General features: G+C 39.8%; 1 protein-coding gene across 4 annotated transcripts in view; it reads left to right on the forward strand.

The window, feature by feature from the left end:
• Ptprm (protein tyrosine phosphatase receptor type M) overlaps nt 1–18,023 on the forward strand; it is a 794,765-nt gene that overhangs the window by 322,796 nt on the left and 453,946 nt on the right. For all 4 annotated transcript variants that reach the window (XM_008834659.1, XM_008834658.3, XM_008834655.3 and 1 more), the window contains exon 5: nt 2,129–2,244. In XM_008834659.1, coding sequence (XP_008832881.1) covers nt 2,129–2,244 — 116 coding nt within the window. The remainder of the gene's footprint in view (nt 1–2,128; nt 2,245–18,023) is intronic.

Consider the following 18,023-nt stretch of genomic DNA (forward strand, 5'->3'; position numbering starts at 1 on the left):
CTTGTGAGAGATTAGAAAAACAGCAATAATCAAATTTGCTTAAATTTCTTTGATAAGAAAACAGCCCTCCAGTTCCTAATGTAGTCCTTTTAATTTAGTTAAATCTCAACAGTCTTACTGATCTTATTGATATTGAGACCCTCTGGTATAGATAAGCCTAAAATAATGATTATAATTTTTTGTGCAGTGAAAGTTTGTTTGTGTCAGAGGAGTGGGAGATGGAAGAGAAGAATTCTCTCTAGATGTCAAAATTTCAAGTGCACAGCTTTAAAGGTTATGTGCCTATGGCTTTATTAATATAAACAATGAAAAATAAATGATATATCATGAGTCTGCTGTGTGTGAGGTGGTAGCATCAAGTGCTGTCTGCTTTGCCATCATGATAGTAGAAGGTCTGCTGACATGCTCAGAAACTATAGAGGCTTCATGGAAGGAATAACATTGCAGGAGGACCTTGAAAGATGCTGAAATTCTACAGGCAGAGGATTCACCCCAAGTGGGGTGAGGACCATTAGGAAAGGTGGGAGGGCAGGAAGAGGCAGTGTGGTTTAGTTGACCAGTTTGGGCTTTGGAAATGGAGCTTCCATATCCCTCCCTCCTCAAACTTACTAGTCAAGAGCCCACAAGTCTCCCCATGCAGAAAATGGAGAAAACACCTACCTCACAAAACATGTATCTGTATTCACTGAAAGAAATCCTTGGCACATAGATACTCAAATGCTACCCTTTTTCCTTTGCCTAAAAAGAATGGATTTCCCAGTGTGTCAGGAACAAAAACGAAGAGAAATTTGATTTAGGGACTTTCTACAGAGATCTTTAAAAGCCATAGAATTATGTTGTTCTTGGGTAAGCAGTAATTTGATTGAGTCAGTGAAACAGAGTTCTTAGAGTTGTAGGTTAATAAATTAATATTAAACAGCAAGGTCCATGGTTATGCCGCTCTGAAGGGGCTATTAAAACATTTTGCATACTAAGCATCATGAATATAGTGAATTATTAGCGACCTCCAAATTAATAATGAGTTTTTCCTGGGCTGTTGATATTAAAATTCATTTTCTTTTGTTCTTTTGTTGCAACCCACTTCCAGTTATAATTATGTTCTGCTCTGGCTCATGTAAGTGCTAGTTTACAAAATCACTGGGTTCCCAGTACTAGGATACCATTTTTTCAAAAGTGTCTATGCGCAGCCCGAAGACCCACTGGCTGTGTGAGGGAACTTCAGGACATAAGGAATCTATTCTGGTTATCATCCAGCCTTATCTGTCCCATTCATAAAATACTGTCACCCTGATCTCTTCCTGTTCATCCCTCTTCCGCACTTGCTGCCTTTTCATGTCTCATTGTGGTAAGAGAATGTTTTCCTAATGATATTTGCATGGCATCAAAGTCCTGGCTTATCATCTTAGTTTCTGTACACCTGTTTTCAGTGTAATGCTTCTCAGATTCTACAGAATGGTCCTTTATTGAAACAGCTGTCCCTTATAGACAAAGTACATTATGAGACGGTAGTGCTTAGCATTTGGAATCATTTGGACTTCTTGAATTAGAAATAAGAATCAGCAAAACCTGCTTGGCTCTGGCAGGCACAGAATCAGAACGTGTCTACTGGGATCATATTTTTGGTAGCTGGAAAATATTACACAAGGAATGTTGCATACCAATTAGTTGTGTTAAAATATATATTATTCACAGCTCTGTATTTGGGTTTCAAAGTTTCCTTGACAACATCATTTAACTTCTTACTGTTCTTTTCATGTTGCTGGTATAAATATCTAATATATTTTTATTCAAAACATCAATTAAGCATCAGCATAATCTTTATTAATACAAATCTGTTATCACAAGAAGACTGCTGAGTTATGGTAATTTGCACAGCAGGACCAGTGAAATATCTTCTCTTTTGGGTCTATCCCAGATTTTCTAGCTTTTATTCTTCTTTTTCTATGCACACACAAAAACCTTCCATCACATCCTTTATAATTAGAGAGAAATCTTTAAAGCTTTCATAAGCAAAAACATTTTTCTCCCAAGGTGAACAAAATGGAAAAGTCCCAGATGGGTGGTGAATTGAAAAGACATGTCCTAGTTGCTGATCCCCACTTTTAATATCTTCTTTTTCTTCATGTAGCCAGAACTCCCCACTTCCTGCGGATTCAGAACGTGGAGGTGAATGCCGGCCAGTTCGCCACCTTTCAGTGCAGCGCCATCGGCAGGACCGTGGCCGGTGACCGGCTCTGGCTGCAGGTATGCATACCATACCGCCTTTGGGCTGTCCTGGCATATCCTTGAAGGACAGCCACATCATCCTGAGGGGGGGAACCTCAGAACACAGAAGCCTCATCTGTTCACGGATCTAAAACATTCCTCATCAGTAAGTCTCCAGGTTCCCAAGTGTCCCTCATCAGCCAGGCACTATTCTCTATTCATCTTTCAAGAATTTTCCTCCTTTTGGTTTTACTCACTGATCACCTCTGCCAGATCTTGTCGACTAGATTAAGAAAAGTGCTTTAAATTCTAAAATACAATGCCTTTCCCTTAGTCTTCCTCATGAGAAAAATAACTCTACATGCAGTCACCCAATATCACACACAGACACACACAGACACACACAGACACACACAGACACACACACACACACACACTATGCATGTCTCTGTAATTTAAATTTTCAAATAATTCACATTAATGTAAATATTAGCAATACACCTTTTAATTTCAAACAGCTAAAATATATATGTGATGTGGTGTATGTTTTTTAACATAAGCATAACTTGTCTAGCATAATGTTCTTTCAAATTGTACTGTATACATTTTGTATACAGTTGTACTGTATCTACAGTTCCATGGATCTGTGCCTACTGTCAGAAATTCTGACAGACCCAGTGGATGTAAATGGCCTGTCTCCTCCACCCAGAGGCATCTCCACTTCTTTCCTTGTGAGCTTTTCTTCCCCTCACTGTTCTCTACTTTCATTTCATCTTGTTTCTTTTATTAAAAATATTTTAATCTATTTATGTGTATGAGTGTTTTGCCTTCATTTGTGTGACTGTGCCCATGTTGTGCAATGCCCACAGAAGTCAGAGGAGAGTGTCAGGACTTCTGAAACTGGAATTATAGACCATTGTTAGCCACCATGTGGGTGCTAGAACCAAACTGGGGTCCTTCGTGAGAGCAGCCAGTGCTCTTAATCATTGAGCCATCTCTCCAGCCCCTCATCTTGTTTCTTTAAAACATTAGCCCTAGGCGTCTCATTTCTCAGATTTCGTGGAGTACATTTTTTCCCTTTCTTTCCTTTTTTTGTTCTGCGTGGGGTTCTTACTTTTATTGGTTCATTTTGACAGTGCTGGGATTCACACTTGGCTCCCTGTGCTTGCTCTGCCACAGACACAGCCCCAGGCCTTTCACATTGTTATTTTATTCCATTTTAGCATTTTATTATTCTATCTGAGTTAATTTTTAATTTTGAGTTGTTACTGAGTGGAAGCACTCTCTTTTAACTTTTCTGCATCCACCAAACACTCTACCTCCCCTTCCATATGCTGAAGTTTTCTCTGCATCCGTCTCCTCGGCCCCTCCTCTAAACAGCTCAGTTCTGCCATGGCATGATGGTTATGATGTGCCATATTTGTTTGGTGCTGTACATTTTAAGTCCTTTTTTAAAATAAATTGTTTTTATTGACTTTTTTGTATATTTCATACAGAACATCTCAAACAATCTCAATCATCTTTATACCCCCATCCCCACTGGCACCCTCTCGTACCCCCACCCCCACTGAAGCCCATATACTCTGTCATCCCTGTTAAGGCCCACTGTGTCGCCAGTATCCCCAGTAACAACCCCAGTGCAAGTCCATCCACTGAGGTCTAGTTAGCCTCTCTAGAGTCCCTTGTTTTAGGAAGATCAGTTCTTCTTCGTCCAACAGCAATAAGTTACCAATATTTCTTCAGATAAGATTAGGGCTTGCTGTTCATTTTCCCAGTTCTTTCCTGGGTTTTTGTCTGCCTGAATTTGCATGGGACTTGTTTATGCTGACACCTTTGCCATAGAATCATATGAATGGCAGAAGCTTGTATGACTCTGTTTCCATATGGTCATGCACCTCCTCCCTGGTGCTTAAAATCTTTCTGCTTCCTCTTTCACAAGGGTTCTTGAGCCTTGGGTGGGTGAAGTTTAATAAAGGAGTCCTGTCCAAGGACCATTATTCTGCAGACTCTTGATCTCTATACTTTGACCATTTGTGACCTTTTGTGTTCCTGGCCCTCCGCTGCATGAGGGAGCTTCATTATTGGTAACCGAGAGAGTCATTAGTGCCCTCTTCTTTACCCCTGTTCTATGTTCCATAAGCCTTAGGTGTAGAGGTTGCATTGTAGATGTGTCAGTTAGGCCTGGGCAATACATAGACAATGTCTGTGTGTGACAAGTTATGGTACTTGGAAATAGTCTCTGAGTGGTGCAAAATGAGCCTCTTTGATGAGTGGTGACTGGGATATTTGTCTGTAAATATAAGGATACATACTTTCCACATAGTAAGAAATCACATTAGTCTAGCTATGTGACAGTCTTGAGGTTTTCTGTAAGATCTATGACCACTCCAGCCATGTGTATTTGGTTGTTTACATTACCACATTTGAGTTTCCTCCCACTGAGTGGGCTTTTATTCCAATAAGGTATCTGTTCATTGCCCCCAAGATAAAAGCATCACTATTGCACCAATGATGTGTGCTGTGCTGGCCGTTACTGTGGTTATTTTGGGTTATTTCTTGATGCTGGTGTTGTATCATCCATTGATGTTTTCCCTTAGCACCTTCATAATGTTCTCCAAAGCTCTGAGAGCGAGCGTTCAGGGGAAGTGGTTGCAGGTCAGTTGCAGCTGTGTTATTCCAAATTTTGTGTCTGAAGTATGCTCTGTCTTCGGCAGTAGGGTCTTACCTTCAAGTTCTGGGAGGCCATCAAGGGCTTGTGGCAATGGACTGTGTAATATGGGGAGTCTCTTGGACTAACCTGGCCAACAACTCAAAGGAAGGTATTTCCTGTCTGTCAGTTTCTTGTTACGTGGCCTTGACCTATATGCATGAACTTATGTAGAGATAATGTATGTGTAATTTGTAAGTAGGTTGTTGGACTAATATGGTTCCCTCTGATTTTTTAAAATTATTTATTTAATAACCACACACTTAGAAGAAGCATTTCATTACATCAGCATTGACATATTCAATAACAATTTTCTGAGCTAGGCTGCATCTCTTACAAAATTGGCTGTAAATTTTTAGGTTTACAGTTGAATTATTACAGTTATACAATATTGTACTCAGTATAAACCCTATAAGACATAAAATCAAATGAGGTTTTAACCTTTAAAAAAGATCTCCATTTCATTATTAAAATACAGAGTTTCATGCAGAAAACTTTGTTTTTAATGCAATTGACATTAAGATGTTTGCACATGCGTTTCTAATCTCCCTCTGATTTTTTTAGACTAGCTAGGCATTTTTTATCTCTTCTCTCTCTCTCTCTCTCTCTCTCTCTCTCTCTCTCTCTCTCTCTCCAGGAGTTCTCTCTCTCACTGTCTAACCCTTCTGCCATGGTTTCCCCATTTAAAGTGTCCCCATTTTCCCATTTCTCCCTTGATAATACCCACCTCCTATGATCCCACTGCTCTTGAGCTCCTTCTTTGGCTTTATCCCAAGGTTTTACTAAGGAAGAAATTGATAAAAATGGGGTTATTTAAATGGGAGGGGGGAGGGAAGGTTATACAAGGAACCCCTTTCCCTTTTAGTCATCACAGTTTAAACGGTTAATGTTGTTGCTTCATTTTTTGGAGAAAGTGGGCGGTTACCAAACATACTCTTCCAGGAGGAGTCCACCAAGGACTGCCAGGTGCAAATGTGGTCTGGGGAGGAAGCTTCTCACCACCTCTGCACACAGGATGCCCTGCCCTTCTCCCTGATGTCATTCTCTCTTTCCATATCCTGGCCCCTTTTAGAGACCGTCCTGCTAGGAAGGAGGGATATATATAGGCTACAGGGAGACCCTGTCTCCAAAAGACCAAAATATATATAGATATAGATATAGATATAGATATGTAAAAATCTGGAATGATATGTTCTAAATCCATCTTTTCTTTTTGGTGTGTTTCTGAAAGTTTTGTAGTCATTACTTGAAATGCTTTTTTCAGAATGTGAAAACTGTTAGCATTCAAATTTTTCTTTCCTTTTATCCCATTTCTCAGTTATTTGAAATTTGTTTTATAAAACACTTTATTTATTATTTTTATGTGTATGTATGAGTGTATTGCCTGCATGTGTGTGAGTGCACCCATGTCATGCAGTGCCGTGGAGGTCAGAAGAGAGCTTCGGATTCCCCTGGAACTGGAGTTAAGGACAGTTTGTAGCTGCCATGTGGGTTCTGGGAATCAAACCCGGGTCCTCTGCAAGAGCAGTCAGTGCTCTTAACCTCTGAGCCATCTCTCTAGCCCCAGTTATTTGAAATTTTTATGTCAGGGAAACAGGATTATCTTCTGAGTGGGTAAATGCTTGTGTTAATGTTAATGAGATCTAGATCGTCTGTCTGTTGTGCTTGATGAGGTGACAGACATCTTTTATTGACAATTCCCACAAGACATTTACCACCTTAAAAAATTATTTCCATCATTATCTGTACAATTCTATTTCATGAAAAAAATAGTTTCTCTTGTTTGTGTATGTACTCCTTGAGAGAACATGGTGCATGGTGGGAGTTCTTATGTCTGCAGTCATCCTGAGTGTCCCCAAGGATTCACTGGCGTGCCGAGGACACAGTTTGCCTTTTGATTTTACAAAGTGCTGGACTTGGAGTTTTCCCACTTCAACCTATTTAATTTGGGATTGGAATCTTTAATTTACTATTGTAGTGGGAGTTTGTTTTAATGAGAATTTACGATGTTATGAGAAGGCTTATTACTCTTTTGGAGAGGGAGGGAGAGAAAGAGACAGAGAAAGAGAAAGTTACTGTTTCTCTTGTTACTGTTTGTTTTGAGACAGGGTCTCAATATATAACCCTGGCTGGCCTGGAACTCACAGAGATTCACCTATGTCTGTCTCCCAAGTACTGGGATCAAAGGTCTGTGTCACCACACCAAGCATACTGTAGACTTTTTGACCCTGCCTCCACTGTGCAGTTGACTTGGGACCTTTTAAAGAATATCAGATTTATCCCAAAATTCTGATTTAATACACCTGGTCATCTTTCAGTATTCTGTTAAATATTTTTCAAATAATTCCCTTGTGAAACAGGAGTTGAAAAATCACTGCTCTGAAGCAAAATTCAACGTGTGTTCTGCATTGGGAAAGAAAAAAGACAAACCAGACATATAACTGGTACCTGGATAGTAGCCTCTCTGTATCCACAGAGTTTGGTTCAAGGAAACTGTGGATACCACTCTCCTCAGATACTTAAGTCCCTTATATAAACTGCTGTAGTGTTTGTGTATGTCCCATATACATTCTCACATTCTCTTAAACACTGAAATGATTTCTAAATGGCTTATAATACCTAATACAATATCAATGCTGTGTATTAGATACTGACCTGAATTGTTTGGGAGCTAATGAGAAGAAAAGCTCGGCACATCTTCAGCATGTAGACACAATTTATTTCAATGCTTTTCCTGACATAGAATGGCACTACGTAGCCTAGGCTAGCCTGGAACTCACTATCTAGCCAAGGCAATTTTTCTTTCCCAACTTCTCAAGTGCTAGGATTACAGACATGAGCCACAAAGTTGGTTTTCCAAACATTTGTGATCCATGTTTAATTCCATCTTTGGATGCAGAATCTATGGATATGGGGGTGTGCAACTGTATTCAGATACCTGTTAGGATTTTCATGTTGAATTTAGATACAAGGTTTCTCTTTTTTGTATGTTACTAGGTTAGAGTTATGGTACTGGCAAATTCATTCCTGTTTGTGTCCTTAATGTTCTTTCTTTTCTGTGGTTCCTCCTTTTCTGACACCTCTTTTCACCTTTGTAGTGTTTTGCCACTCTCTGTGTGGCTGGTGAAGAGGGGATGATAGCTAAAGAACTTCCATCACTTTCAATTTTTAGTGAACCTTCACTTGTCCTGTACTCAATGCTATTTAGTTTGTAAACCTTTGTGCTTTTAGAATAATTCTGTTAAATTATTTGTCTCCTGGTTTAGTAAGCATTTTGTGGGAAGGTGTTTATGTTATGAATAGCTTATGAAAGAAGACCCCTGTCTGTCACTTAGGAGTCTATGAATCTGTAATTGTACCAGGTTTTATCCAGTGGGATAGAACTTTGAAGCAGAAGATATTTCCAACAGCCATTCCTGTCCTATTGCCACTTCTGCTAGACGTTGGTCCCAAGCCATTCTGTAAGGGTCCTGGAGAGAAATAAACCTGTAATAATGGGCCAGGTATGTGTAATCAGAGATTCAGTGACTGAACATCCCCAGTCCAACACCCAGATGCCTACAAATCCTAAACATTTTGAGTGTCACCATGATGCCAGAGATAGAAACTTTCATATCATGAAACTGTCTTCCAGGCACAACCCTCCCACCTCCTCCTCTCCCTCCTCATCTATTTTTCTATTGGTTTGTGGTGCTGCAGCTCCAGAAGATGACCTTTAGCATGCTAGTCAAGGGCATTACCACCAAACTACATGTCCATATACAACATTATTAAAATATTGTAGAAAATTACATTTATTTTATATGTATAACGTATAAATGAAATGTAAATGAATTTGCTCTCTAGATTTGGATCTTAGACTTTCTCATTATTTTATCTTTGTGTATGTATGTATGCTTGTGTTTATGCAGGTGTGCTTGCATGTGCACATAGAAGCCCAAAGGTGACATCATGTGTCTTCTTTGATCACTCACTATCCTCTTTATTTATTGAGGCAGGATCTCTCATTGATCCCAGAGCTTGCCAGTTTCAGCTAGTCTAGCAAACCAGATTCCCCAGTAGATCCCTGTCTCTTCCTCCAGACTGCTAGGATCATGGGCAGCTGCCATCCCTACTTTCTATCAATTCAACACAAACTAGAGTCACCTGGGAGGAGGGAACCTCAGCTGAGGAATTTGTTTCACCAGACTGGACTATGGGCACGTCCGTGAGACATTTTCTTGATTAATAATTACTGTATAGTAGTCATTCCCACACAGATGGGCCTGAGCTGTATAAGAAAAGTAACTTAGGAAGCCAAGGGAAGCATGCTAGAGACATTTCTTCATGGTCTCTGCCACAGTTCCTGCCTCCCTTACTTGAGCGCCTGCCCTAGCTTCCTTCAGTGATGGATGGTATTTAAGCTGAAATAAACCCTCTCCTCACCAAGTTGGTTGTGGTCAACGTTTTACTGCAGCAGCAGCAACAATGACAAACGAATACAGCTTGTAGTGTTGGAGCTGTTGCAAAAATGATTTCCTGCATGCAAACTCACTAAAGTCCTTAAAATAGTTCTGCACTCCAGGCACAAAATTGAATGAGGAAAAAATACTTTTAGGTGTCTCCGTGATTTAAATCTCCTTGAGAGTAAAGCAGCATTGAGAAATTTATAACTTTTATTTGGGAGAACATCGGTGCTTTGGAGCATAGTCATTAGCAAACATTTTCATTATAGTGTCACAATCTTTAGAAATCCCCACCAAAACACTGGGCACAATTTCATGGGGCCTTCCGTGTGTTCTATTTGTTTGATGGATTAGGGCTCGAGGCTTAGCACTGCTAGTGTAGTTATGGATGGTTGAAGTCTGTCATCACTTTAGCAGTACCACTGTTTAATTCCACCTTTCTGTGCTATCTCCTCTCTGGAGTACAGAAGAACTGACAGTTTGTACATTGTTTGAAGAATCTGACTGTGAGCAACTTACAAAATTAACATCAAGGGACCATCCTGACCATAGGAGAAAGTCCATATGTATTTCACGTACATATTGATTCACATCTATGTGGATCACTCAAGAATTTGATCATTTGAAATATAGCTTAAACATAATTCTTGTAGTCAAAACAAAATCAAACTACCAATAAATCTGATGACAACTAATAGATACATTTTTAAAAGATTTTATTTTTATTTATGTATATATGTTTGTGTAAATGTGTGCCACACATGGGTGTCTGAAAAGGCCAGAAGAGGGCACTGGATCTTCCTAGAGCTGGAGTTATGGGGGGTTATGAGCCACCCGACATGGGTGCTGGGAGTCGAACTTGGGTCCCCTGGAAAAGCAGGAAGTGTTCTTAGTTGCTAAGCCATATCTCTAGCCCCTAATAGGAAAAAAAAATTATGACTAAGAGTGTCAATGTGGGTGGGAATTTTCTACAATGAAGAACTGTAAAATAAACCCTGTGGCATGCACATCCATCTTCATACCTGTAAGATCCTTAAAGACAACACTTCCTGAAGTGTAAAACAGATGTGATCTGATATGCCATTTAAATATGAGACTTCCCCATGCAAGGCACTAAATTAAATGTGTTTATGAAAATCGCTCAGGTACCCAAAATATCACTGTATCTCTTGTTATCAATTTCAGGATCGCTTGTTAAGCCTATATTTTCAAAGTACCTCAGAGAGTGTGTGAATATATATATTCACACACATACACACATACATGTACACACACACACACCCAGAGAGAAAAAAATGGAATTTAAAATTTTCTTCTATTTTAATTCTTTTTATATTTTTGTTTGTTAATGGGATATTTTTGAATTAATCAATTTTTATTTGTTATGGGTTCTTGAAGCTGTGTGTGGTTATGTGAAACCTACTGCTGTTCTTCTCTGTTTCAAATGTTGGTTTCTTATTCTTGTTTTTCTTGGGAACTCATATTTATAGCACCTATGTCAGCTTTTCATTAACTGGACTTGATAACCAAATCCAGCAAATGTTGGCATTTTTATGTCTGTGCATGACATGTTCAAGTTCATTTCTGGGGTGACCCTGCTGCCCTCTCCACCCCAATCTGACCCTGTTTGGGTATTTTTGTAATTCTGGTCTTGAACCCATCCCTGATCATTGGGGAGTCTCCTCCATTCCTTTCTTTTCTTTGGCTATCACTCCACACTTAAGATTAATTGATAGGAATTAAAATCAAAATGTTTAACTTCTAAGACAAAACATTAGAAACTGAGGAGAACAGAGCTACCTTCTCTAGTGGGAGCAAGTGGGAACTTGGATCACCATGTGCTTCAAGCCATCACAGGAAACCTGAAGGAAACCCAGTTCTTCCTGACAGACAGAGGCTAATACCAAGTTTAAATGACTTGCTGTTTAGAACTTCCACAATCACATAACATCTGAATTTGGAATATTCTTTAAATTAGGTTTCTAACTTAAGTAATACAAAAAGAGGAGCCACCCAAAGGAAAGGAACTCAAGTACAGTCATATATTCATTTCTGATATTTATTGTGGATAACTCTGTATTCATGAGGTCAGTTTTATATGTAAATTTATGTATGTATATTTTATGCTTATATATAAATATACTCTGAGGTTTTGAAAATTAGTAAATTCTGTCTCTGGGACATTTTTCTTCATTGAATAACTTTGAATTTCAAATGATATTAGTGTGTTAACCAGATATTGTCAAATTTATTGTGAAAATACCTGTCAAATTTATTGTGAAAATTAATTCCTTTAGACTCTACCAGGTAGTACTATTGAGTTTTACTCTTTTTTCAAACAGAACTTGGTGTTTATTATGTTACCAAAATAATATTTTAAATATTTACTATGGTTTTATAGTATGCATAAGGTCTTAGAAATAAAAAAAGAAAAAAGATGCAGATACTAGGGCCAGCAAGATGGCTCAGTGAGTAAAGGTGCCTGCCACCAACTCTGCCAACCTGAGTTTAATCCTCAGGACCACATGGTGGAAGGAGAGAAACAACTCTCACAGTTTAGCCTCTGACCTTCACATGCGTGCTATGGGACCTATACATGCACACCACAGACACATACACACACACGACAAAATTGAATGAAGCAGTTACTATGAAGTACTCTGTTAAAACACTAAGTATAATCTAGCACCTGGAATGGTCCCTGTCAGACACCTGCTCACGAATAGACTCATCACTCCTTCAGAGATTAAATTTCTCCTCCAAGTCATCCTCAGAGGCCAGTTCATGATGGCACAGGAAGGTGAACAGAGAAAAGAGCCTGTCCCCTGGGATACCTGCTTCGGCTCCCAGGGCCTGTCCAGGGTGGGAGGGTCTTTGATGGGAAGAGATGTGTATAAAACCTTATGGCATCTTGTCCACTAGTTTAGAATACACAGAAAATATCAGCAGAGTTGTCAAAACAGACTAATGAAAACAGACATCTGTTAGAGAATTTTTAGCAACAAACACATTCGATATTTCATCTCTACGAAATCCTTATTTTTTAACTCCTCTTCCTTATGTTTTCTTTTCTCTGTTGTAAAACTTGTTTTCCACCTTCTCCTTAAAAACAAAGTATTGGCGTAGTGAACTCCAGTGCCCCCTTCCCACTGTGAGGGCATCCCACTTGAGCTTGCCGTGGCAACACCTATGGTGCAGTAATGGCCAACAGAAGCCTCTCCCCACCACTCTTTATAGGAATGCAATTCAATATAAGCTCTTAATTTCTAAAGGGTTTTGAAATTAAAACTTTTTTAGTTGTTGGCCAAGGAATGGATGTATTTTTTTTTCCTTTTGAGAGTCTGACATACAATTCCACTTAGCTTGCTATAATCTACCCTGTTGTGAAAAAAAAAAGTATTTCTTCTGAGTCTATTAAATTTCTCATATTTCTTTTCTGAGTTCAGGTAATTTTAAACCTCAGGTAATTGAGAGAGAGAGAGAGAGAGAGAGAGAGAGAGAGAGAGAGAATATCTTGAGTTTTTGTGACCCAAAATACTTCTCATATGAACAGGTTCTCTGATCTGCTGTAAAGTTTGACTTGTGAATGAACAAACCATGCATTGTAAGAATAGTATTTATAGTGCTGAGTTTAGTAGATGCTGGAAATATAATAACATCTACTGAGTACTGCTGGGTGCTAGATACTCTGCTAGGTGAAGTTTTGGTCTTTTTTCATTGATTCTTTTAGAACTTTATGCCCAGTTGTTGAAGAAAAACTGAGGCTTGGGGAATTTTTTCATTGTTTTCCAATGGCACATTGCTGGGATTTGTGCTCAGGGCATCTGTGTCTAGAAACTGTTTCTTAACCCATAATGCTCCTTGCACAGTACAGAGGAAAGCCTAGACATTTCTCAGCTATTTCAGAACATCATGAAGGAAGTTAAATGAACATTTTAATTCAAAGATAAGTTTGTATTTATGTGTGGTTTTGTGTGTGTGGAGTTACTTTGGATTCTGAGCTAAGGATGCCTACATGTGGTCAACATTTTAAGGTGACTTTTAGCTTCATTTATAGATGAGGAAAAAATCACCACTGTATATCAGAATTGTTTTGTTATTAGGTATAAAAGCCATAAAATGATTTGTAAAGAGGTAAAATTATAGCTCCCTCAGTAAGCTTAACTTGAGTATTTTATACCATATATATTAAAGCATAAATTTAACATCACTTACTACCAGAAAATACCAGGAATAGAAAAAGTGGACTGTCTTCAGTTGCTATAGGAACCATTTACTGTCTAAAACCTTGAGTGGTGAAAATCACATCCATTATTGTTTTAGTCAGTTACCCATCTACGGCTGCATCTATTTGACATTCGGCTGGAAACCACAGAAAACCTCCAAGCTTAGACCATGTGTTTTAACTTAGTGTGCTTTTGAATACCTGAGTTTTAAGATAAGGATTTACTGTATGTTTGAGAGAACATGTGAGTTGCCTAGGGAGATTCTAGAACAAGTTAATTAAGTCCATTTAGTGATGTTATCTACCCCGGTCAAAGGAGTCTGTGGAAGCTGGTGCTCTGTGGGGTGCAGCAGCAGAAGCTTGGATAGCTATGGGAGCACTTTCTGCTGCATGGTAACTATAAGGTCCAGATTTGAAATTTGTCTTTGTGTTTGGAATGCAGGCCAAGATGGATCCATCCTGAGGACAGAGACAGACTTGAGTATTCACCACTGAACCCCTGGGCCCCTTCCTTTGGTCCATGAGCTCTAAGCCCTGTGAAAACCTTTATTATTTCTCTCCTGGGGCTTACTATTTTATCTTGCTTCCAAGAATCTGAGGCCATCCCATGAGAAGGGAAGATGGCCATGGACCTGGCTCTGGATTTCCTTGAGGGAGGACAGCAGATGCTAAGACCCTTTGTTGCTTCTGTCTCCTTTCAGTAATTCTGTGTCTTAATTATTAAATGGAAAAGACTGTGGGCTAAAGAAACTGCATTTGTGGAGGTATTTGGTGAATGTTGCATTTAGATGATGTCAGCTGTAGGGAAGAAAACTCCCCCTGCACTGCTGATGCTCCCTCATTAGCAGTCTTAGTGGTGAGGATCAGTCAGGGTCTTACAGAAAGGTCTGTTTAGAAGTTGGGTGATACTGACAGTTTCCGCTGTGGAAGACACATATGGCTGTTCATCCCCACCTGTGTCTGAGCAATGGCCCTGTTCATCTTCTGCTAAGCTCACCCACTCAAGCAACTCCAAAATGCCCGAGATTGATTAATTTGCTGAAAATGCTGCTAACTTCCTAGGCCTCAATTTCTTTCAATCATTGCTCTGATTATGGAAAAACGATTTCTGAAAGACTTAATACGTATCTTTTTACTGGTAAATTACTGCTCATTTAGTCCATTGCCTAAAGAAGGTTGTAAGTATAATTTAAATGACTTATCAGTACTTTTTTCTGGCTTGCTCACATTGAAAGACCAGCATGCTTAACAATGCTCTTGGCTTTACAAAGGGCCGTATTTAACCCAGTAAGATCATTTCCTCTCAGGCATCATCATGATGGTTCTTTCATGAAGTTAACAAAGGCTGGAGCAGCAATTTCGTTAACTCCCCTACACGTGTGTTCTTCATACTTTTCCTTTGGTCTTGGCTGTCTGGCATGGTAGACTCTATATCATAAAGAACAGTCTGAATACCTGCTCTTGGTCACTTTGTATTGTCCTGTCATGGTGTTAAGAAGGTGGGGCACAAGTGTTTGGTGGGAGCTGCCTTTCTCTAATCCTAGGGAAAGCAGGAGAAATTGGCTGAGCAACTTGCTAGCTCCACTCCAAGTGGTGTTCTCATCATTCTATCGTGCAAGCATAATGAAGGTTGCCTGCCCATAAGCTCCTGCCTGCCTCCATAGGGCTCTCTCTGGTTATCGCAGCCATGGGAAGAGCACAGAGGGGCTCAGGAGCCTTTGGGTACCTTAGCTATATTGCAGGAATCTGGCCAGCCACCATTTCTCACATGTCTTAGTTAATTCCAGTCAGTGGAGTGAATTCCAGTTAGTGCAGGTGAATCGGGAGACCAAAAAGCTTTTGAAAATCAACCTATCTAGTTCATCCAGTCACTCCCTAAAAACGATTCACTGTACCACCAGGTCTTCCCTCAGACTTGCCAGGCATGGTTTCTGTGCTGAAGACGCAGCGTTAAAACATGTGGCAAAACTCCCAGTCTTCCTTGGCTTGTGTCCTACAAGGTGGAGAATGACGTGCAGTGCTTCAGACTGGCTACCGCTGTTCTAGAAAGAGACGTGGGGCAGTGCCTGGTTGGAGCATGGCTGTGTTTTCAGTCTAGTGTCTGGGTGAGGCCTTGTTGGACACCACAAAGCAGTAGCAGGGAAAGATACAAATAAATGACTGAGGAGTCTGTGACTGAGGCCCCTGGATGAAGAAGATAGACTAGCGAGAGAAAAGCACAGTGTTTTATGTGACCCAGGAGACTTCAGGAAATGAAAACTCAAAGGCCCAGAGAAAACTTTTTATAGATTGTTGTATAGAAGTGTGCTCTGTGAACCATTCTTTTGTTCTGGGTGTGGACAGGACACATGAGGGGCTTTGGAGGGGTGAGTGGAAGACAGGGAGAGAGATTTCTGGGTTTCGTTGTAGTGGTTTTGAGACATCACCTCATGTGTCCCAGGCTGACCTCAGATTTGCTATGTAGCTAAGGATAACCTTGAACTTAGGATCTCCTTGTCTCCTTCCCCAGTGCTGGGATTACACCCATACAGTGCCACACGTGATTCATACGAGGACAGTCAAGAACCAGTTTTGATGCACAGTGGGTAGTAATCTACCACTTGGGCTTCATCCCCAACCCATTACTCAGTTTTATGGGTTTCTTCAGTGAGAAATGAAGGAGAGTTCCAGCTTTAATAACCTGCTTAGGGAAAATGTGGGTGTGGGAATTTGAGTTCCTATTGATTGCTTCAGGTCAGCTGGGCTAAGTCAGAATCTTTCTGTGTCTACATTTTTTCCCATCAGTCTATTTCAGCTTAAAATACGTAACTTGCTGAGGGAGGTGCTTTCAGGGAACATTTTCAGCAGCATATACACAGTAACAACAGATGACCAAGATTTCTACTCCTTCCCACCTCACCTCCACCGTCTTCTTTAGCCTAGATGTAGATGCTCCTGAAAGAGTTCATCTGGTAGTGCACTCATATGAAATCTAAATGTCTGTTACATCTGATAACTCTTCAGCATCAAGAAATAAGAGGCTCTTAATAATATGTAAATACCATATTTCAGAGGAAGAAAAAATAATGCCATCCAAGTGGTTCTCTTTCCTGGGACAGTTACATCCTTCCCTGAGATCTTGGCATCTGATTGCTTTCTTTTCAGTGGTGTCCGCTGCCCCTGCCTCCGCCTGTTCCCTCCCTCCATTGCTTCCTCTTCTGTTTCTTCACTGAGCTTTCCCTCTGTCCTCTGCCACTCCTGCCTGTACACAGTTACCCTCATCTCTCTTGTGAATGCCTCATTGGATCCTCCTTTTATTCAATCTCAGTTTACCCCTGAATTCAGGTACTTATTCTAGTCTCTGTTTAGAAAATGAGAATTTTTTTCTACTTATAAAATTATAGGCAGTTCCATAAATGTAAATTATATACATCAGTTTGAGTGATTAATCCAATAGATTATTTAAATACTGCCATGCACCCCTAATGCTAAGTATGTACTTTAGTAGTACCACAAGCCTTTCTCTGAAATTATCTCAAGCACACTTAATCTTACTTAGTTTGGTTTGTATATTCCATTTCTGAGAACTTTCCACTTATAACTGCTGAATGTGTACATCTCAAGGAATATTCTTTTCCTGTACAAACAAGTTGACATATATCGATTCTGTCTTACTATGTAACAGGAAAATGTTTGCATTTTAATACTTTATTTTTTATTTTATGTGTATGAGTGTATTGCCTGCATGCAAGTAAATGCACCCACATTGTGCATGCTCATGGCCATGTGGGTGCTGGGAATCGAACTCAGGTCCTCTCCAAGAACAGCCAGTGCTCTTAAACTCTGAGACAGCGCTCCAACCCCTTATTTTAATTTTTAATTAATTTATTCTTTGGCAACTTCATACACGTATAGAATACCCTCTGGACATACTACTCCATCCTCTTTAATTCTCCCCCACACGAAGCACCCCCTCCTGCCAACAAGGCCCCCTCTCCCTATCATGGTTTTTTTTTCTTTTTAATTAAATTTTGGTGATTTTCATACACTATAATTTGATGGTGTTTAGATCCCCTCCCCATCTGCACCTCCCCTTATTACCCTATACCCAATTTAATGTACTCTATTTTATGTATATAATAAAGCTTATAGAGTCTATTTATGTCTCCAAATGTCCTTCAGTGTGGGTCCATCCACTGGAGCCTGGTTAACTTACAAGTCTTTTTCAGCTTAAAATACCTAGCTTGCTGGGGGAGATATTTCAGGGAACATTTTCTGCAGCACATCCACAGAAGCAAAGGATGACCGAGATCTCTATCTGCTTCCCTCCTCACCTCCATCATCTCCTTCATCAACCCGAATGTGGATGTTCATGTCGATGCTGGGATTTTTTTCTGGTTTAAGCTCGTGTGGGACTTGTACATGCTGTCACCATTGCTGTGAGCTCATATGAGTGACTGAC

The sequence above is a fragment of the Nannospalax galili genome, unplaced genomic scaffold, assembly GCF_000622305.1.
Source record: "Nannospalax galili isolate Female #2095 unplaced genomic scaffold, S.galili_v1.0 scaffold155, whole genome shotgun sequence".
Taxonomy (NCBI): domain Eukaryota; kingdom Metazoa; phylum Chordata; class Mammalia; order Rodentia; family Spalacidae; genus Nannospalax; species Nannospalax galili.